Source organism: Ruditapes philippinarum, unplaced genomic scaffold (genome assembly GCF_026571515.1).
Source record: "Ruditapes philippinarum isolate M1 unplaced genomic scaffold, ASM2657151v2 ctg821_1_1_1_1, whole genome shotgun sequence".
NCBI lineage: Eukaryota > Metazoa > Mollusca > Bivalvia > Venerida > Veneridae > Ruditapes > Ruditapes philippinarum.
The window spans coordinates 17,558-24,211 of NW_026852645.1; the positions used below are offsets into that span (position 1 = coordinate 17,558).

The following is a 6,654-nucleotide window of genomic DNA, read 5'->3' on the forward strand; positions in this document are numbered from 1 at the left end:
ATTTTTTATTCTTTTGTTGTTGTTGTTTTTTGTTTTTTTTTGATAATTGGCTTACGCTAGAAAGTCATTTAGCAGTAATACAGATTTCAGTCTTCTGTTTGTTGGTAGTGGTGGTGGTGGTGGTGGTGGTGGTGGTGTCGGTGTGGAGGTTATAGTGACTGTTAATCCGTCGGTAATCTTAATTTAGCGCGGCAGTGAGATTACTTTGTTCAAACGGGACGGGATCGAAAGAAGAGAAAATGATGTCTGTTAACTTTCTAAAATTGGAAATGGAAATGAAACTTCGGCAATGAAACTCGAGCAAATATAAATTAAAATGACAATAATCTGAAGGTATTTGTCTGTATTCACTGTATTACTGTTATTTATTTTATTTTATTTATTTCTAAATCTATATTCTTCGGTGAACATTCAATTTATTATTCTTATAAAACTTTTTAATCTTTTTAGAAATAAAATCGTCTTTGGATTTGAATAAAGCAATCATTTTGATGTTGTTGTTTATTTTTCAGTTTAAATTTGTCATTTTTTTAGGTCATACACTGATCAATGTACCGTTCTTGTCCCCATGATAAGTAAACTATCTATATGTATTTCTATCTTCCCTTTTTATTTCATTTGTTTGAAATTATTTTACTCTGCATGTAACATGTAAGAGATAAAGTAAACTTGATAAGACTGAAAAAGGAAAGAATATGCAAAATAATTTAAATAACAATCAGAATGAATTTAAGGATGATCTGGACTGTAAACCACATCATTTAGACACAATTTCTAATCATTAAAACTTGGTATAAATTATAACTCTCGTGAAATGACCACTGACTAAATAGTCTAGGATCTTTTATTTGTCACTGCAATTTGTACTTAAACCAACTGAACTTCACTTTATGAATTTCCTTTCTCTATTATTTGCTATACAGACATTTCCTGTTGTAATGGACCAGCATGACAAACTATTTACCAATAACCATTGTAATTTAGATGATTTAAAAGTGTGTAAATCATAAGGTAAAGTAGGTGATGTATCTGCAATTACCAGTATTTATGTTTCACAATGAAAGCGGATGTCAGTGACTTAAAATGTTTCATGTCAAATATGTACAAAATGAGATTGACTGCAAAAATGTACCTGCGTACTGAACCCGAACAATAAAACAAACAAAAAGCAATTGGCATTATGCCTTAATATACCAATATCCATTCCCTTCGTTCCACTTATCCATTTCAAAAATGCGCTACCGTAATATCTTGTCAGTGTATATTATATTTTATTTTCGTGTAGTTTTTGTCGGATAGAAGGTTTGTTAACTACACGATACGTACAACAGACACAACCGCCCATTCAGGAAGACGGGCGTGTGCAGAAAAGTATGCCGACAATGAATACTTTGCCGCCAAAATCAATGACGTAAACTGGCGTTTGTAGTGGTTTAACATGGAGCTGGGGTAGTAACCAACAATATGACCCTGGATTTCCTATCTCATGAAAAAAACAATAGAAATTTACCAACCGGCGGGTAAGTCTATATCTCATTGCATCTTCATCGTTATGTTTGCTTGGCCCTTTTACCTTGTGTCAATTACAAGTTTAGATTATTACAAACACGGTACATTTTAATAGCTACCCTACAGAAATCGCAAAAAGTTGAGAAAATTGTTTCAGTTCACAATCGAATATATTTCAACGGATGAACAGCAAGTTTACATAATATTTTAATCAGTGGGGCGTAAACTAAGGTGAAATTGTTCACGGAGGATTTTTACCTTAACATTATAAAGAGAAGGCGAATATTAATAGTTTCATTTTTTAATTTGTTCGGAATATACCAGATGTATTAGCCTCGGATAAACATATCTCATTTCGAATACACACTCCTGGCCCATAATATACCATCGGCAACATTATCAAGTAACTTAATGATGCATCGAATACCATTACAAACAAGTAAAATGGTTCCCTGCGGTGGAACATTTTAAATATATAAAGATATTTCATTTAACTATTTTCAATATATTTGGGTAGGGGGATAAATAAACGTGTGTATCAAGGAATATAGTTGACAATTAAAAACGATCAATAATAGAAAAGAAGTCTTTGGAAACTGGTGACCGTTAAAGACCTGATAACCGGAGAAGGTCATCAAATTGTTTCTTTTAAGAAAATGATTAAATAGGCCTACCATTTTATTAATTATTCCGAGCAAAAAATAAATAAAGTAGACACAGAAGTTTACGCAGAAAATATCTCTATTTATTATGGCAGATGCCACTAAGATATTTTAATTTTGTAGATTTTTCAGTATAAAACAAATTATTTTGTAAAATTGAGATAGATAAATAAAACATTATAAATTTCAAAACACATCATTCAAGTTTTTTCCACCTTAAACGGTAAATAATTATAGAAAATTAGAAATATCCACACCAATAGTTTTTTTTCTTAATTAGGTGTAATTCGGACTAATATTAACCAATCATGTACGGTTTTAAGGCCTCAACAGACGGTAGGATTTAGTTGTACAGGCACTAATTAGAGATAGATGTACAATTTTTTCAAGCTTTACAACACTTGCATTCAGACGGTAATTCTACACTGTAAGAATCATCTGAGGTTTCCCCTAAAAAGGATCCCTTTACATTGATACTTTACATACTTTACTCACTAAATACTTTTTTCGCCATTAGTAATGATTGAAACACCTCCAGAAGAGTTTTTCAACATCATTTTTACCCCATCTTACTACTATGTTTACCTTTGAGCCCTAATTGTTCTGGAATTTCATTCATTACACCCATTATCAGGAGATAATTTGGTTATCTGTTACTTGTCATTGTTGGAGGTCTATAAAAATCGGTACGACAAGATTTTCAAAATAGAACATGTCCTATCCCTTACATCTAGACATAAGGTTTCCGAAATCAAGAAATAGTAGCCTTCACACATTAAGATTTGTCTGTACATCTAAGTTTTAATTGGTGTTGTACTTTAAAATCCTACCGTCTGTTGAGGCCTTTACAGATCACATGCTCCTCCATGTACCGAAAACAGGTCACGTGCTCCTCCATGCCTCAAAAGTTAAACGCATACCAATACCCTGCGGTCTCCAGACCGCAGGGAATAAGCAGTTTTAAGCGAATATTATAAATAAGTAATCATACGAAGTCATCTTAGAATAATGATATATACACATGTAAATTTTAGTTGCAATAACACTGATATATAATTTTATATTTTGTAGAAAGATGTTTCAGATGTCTTTAATTGGTTGATTCCTGGATCATTTGGTGCAGGTGGAAGCTTAGAATTTTACATCACAACGCCAGATGGTGGCGCTTGGGATGGGTAATGATGAATTTTCTTTTACATAATGCACGTGCTGTGCACACGTAACGGTACTTATACATCCGTTCCCTACACTGTGAATTTTAGTCTTCTCTAACATATGGTTTTGATATACTAGTATCACGTTCCTAGCAAACTCGTGGATTGACCATGATATGGGATTTACCCAGGTCCAGTCTGGTACGATGTTTGGTATAAGAGTATTCAGTTGGTTTTTGGAAAGCCATTGTCGCCGTTCTAAATTACTCATTTTGTATTTATTTATACAGGTTCGAAATCAACTTATTGGATACTACAGATGTTAATTACAACGTGTATGGGGGAGCCTCTGAGACCGTTATGCTACATATGATGGTTGTGAGACAGCATAACGAGCTCGTTTTCAAAACATGGGTAGGTGGCTGGACCAACATATTAAGCATGGCAATTCCGTTTTCTGAAGGAAGTGTTACTAAGTTTACTATAGTACCATATGCAGACGTCTTGCAAGTAAGATATGGTTTTATCGGTAGTAATGTCAATTTCTTTACTTTATCCATGTATTGTTTAAGCTGTAAGCCATGATAAGCTAACTGAGCTTATCAGTTTTATCCAATCAAAATTTGTACAAGCTGGATATCCAAGAGGGTAAATGGTGAAATTCGTGGCTATTAATAAACTAAAACATGTCTAATAAATTACAATCGCTAAGTACTGGATCTCAAGCTATTTTACATAACTACTAAACTAGTCTTTATACCAAAATTTGAATCAAGAAATTCTTACTGTTGCTCTTTATTGCTATATTATAGCCTGTGTTTTCACTTGAGTCAAGGAATTCGAGGATGATACTACCTGCAACCTTTACCGTTAGCTCTTTCATTGTCATAAGCATTGTCCAGAAATTTATTGTGCTGACCCTTAGATTTCTGCAGAAAGCAGATTATGTGCATATTAAATAAACGAACCTTATACCCAAATGAGCATTTAAGAAGATTATTATTGTAATACATGTAGTTATAAAAAAAGTTTAAAATTATAGATTGACTTGAAAACTTGTCTGTATATACTTAATTCTAACGTAAGTTCCAATTACTTATAGATTATTACAGAAGGTAACATTAAGTTTTATTACCCCTTACTTTTTTCGTAATGCTAATTTCCCATAGGCCTCCGGGAGTTATTCTTACTGTTAATGCAACTGTACCACGTGACTACGAATTTTGTACTGTTACATAGGTAACAGAATTTTTTAACAGTATAAAATCTGGTCACGTCGTCTATTTTCTAAATAAAATGAAATAAAATGGCCGCCATTTTTCTCTCGATTCATTCTTATTTTCGACGATAGGGCATCCCCGAAGTAACTATTACTCTGATAAAATTTAGTTCTTTGCAACCTAGAGTCCCTTTCGCGTATTAAATATCTTTTTGTTGAATAGTCAATAGGAAACATCCGTTTACAACGGAAGTAGTTGTAATGTAAATAATTTTTGTGTCAAACTGGAACATGCAGACAATTAAAGCAAGCAACAAAGGATAATTAAACAATTTTAACCAGTGAAACGTTACAGATATAGTTGGTGGACAGACATCTGTAGGATATCATCGTTATTTTCTAAATGCACTTTGTCAAAAACCATGAGAAGAATATTCTGGATGCAGAGGAATCCGATTTCACAGATCATAACCTTATAAATGGGTTAGTGTTTTGTTTTCTAAATAAAACACAGCTGATTTTATGTTTATGACTGGTAGATAACATCACTTAAAAAGAAAAACAGCTTCTCAAGTAGGCCTACGTATACAGTGCACTTAAAACTTGCAAGGTTAGGACAGTTTAGCAGTTTAGTTATTGCTTCTTTTGGCTTATTTTTGTTACAGTTAGATGTAGTTACCAAATTCAGATCATCACAGTATTTGTTCGGGGTAATAAAATAAATAACACATGGGTTTGTCGGTAACAGTAAAAATATCACCCCTCGTATAAATGCTACGCCTCGGGTAACAGTATTTTCCTCGGAATGATATTTTTACTGTTACCCACAAACCCATGTGTTATTTATATAATGTCAAGTATGATATATCCGCGTTGATGACGTATTCGTCTGACAGTGTATAAAGGCTTAACAATTACTTTGATGTGTCGCGTAATGTTTTTGGCAATTAAATGTCCCCCAGTGTGCAACAGTGCAAAGTTTGGGTTGTCTACATCGTCGTTTATATCAATTTTAGTTGAACACATGTTTTCATTTCAACCTACTTGGACCTTAATTACACTGATTAATATTTGCTACTGAAAAAAATATTCATTCGGTTTAACATAACCACAAATAGAGTTTACATATGTAAAAAGTACTCATTTTTTTAAGCATTTCAATCTTTTCTTGCTAGCAAAGTCATGGGTCCAAAGAGAAAAGATCATTGTAAAGGTTTTCTTTACTAAAGATGATGCATTTCTTTGACATCATTTGTATTCGTACTCTTTTTCATTTCACTAGTAAGATGGTAAAGCTGATACCGCAATTTCGCAATTTCAAACGGCCAGAAAATAGGTTTATGACCAAAATAGAATAGGCGTATGACCAAAACAGAGTAGCCTCATGACCAAAACAGAAAAGGCTTATGACCAAAACAGAATAGGCTTCACAGAGGCTTGAAACGCAGCAGTAAATTATAATCAATTGATGGAAGTATACAATTATGCAATAGTTATCGTTTATGTTGTTTCTTTTTCAGGTATTGATTGACGATGAACACTTAGTCCAGTACCCACACACTGTCGATCCTACCACTGCAAAATTGATCAACATCGATCCTTTTTCAAACACCTTAATTAAGCTTCACAATATAACCTTAATAGGTATATAGACCACGATCGACTTATTAAAATTTATCAAAGCTATCCTTTACAAATTCTTACATATTATAAATTTCTATAAAAAAACATAGATAAAATCGTCTTCTATATCTTTTAAATAAGCCTTAACTTTTCTTCCTTTTTGTTGTCTCAAACATGAAAAAAATACATATCTATAAAGTTTTGATGATTTTAGATATTACAGCAATTTAAAACAAACAATTCTATATCATAAATTCAAATAGTATTAATGTTCAAACTGATTATAAAATGCTGAATACAGCTTAAATTTATACACGTTTGAGTTTTTCAAGATAAGAAAAAAAAGACAGACTATTTCTTGCTATATATTTCTTAATTTTTAAAACTCAGGGTATAGGTTTTTCAGTTTATTGTAATAGTTTGCAGTGTTGATTATCAATAAAAAGTAATTATGTTTTGATAGATACTTTTTTATTTCACAGAAATA

At 32.4% G+C, this 6,654-nt stretch overlaps 1 protein-coding gene across 1 annotated transcript; it reads left to right on the top strand.

The window, feature by feature from the left end:
• The first annotated feature begins 723 nt into the window (after nt 1-723).
• Nucleotides 724-6,230, top strand: LOC132719723 (uncharacterized). Its single transcript, XM_060703575.1, has 5 exons — nt 724-747; nt 1,286-1,411; nt 3,243-3,346; nt 3,616-3,835; nt 6,065-6,230. Exons 1-5 carry the CDS (start codon nt 724-726, stop codon nt 6,194-6,196), a joined length of 606 nt encoding a protein of 201 aa, XP_060559558.1. The 3' UTR covers nt 6,197-6,230.
• Nucleotides 6,231-6,654: the final 424 nt, after the last annotated feature.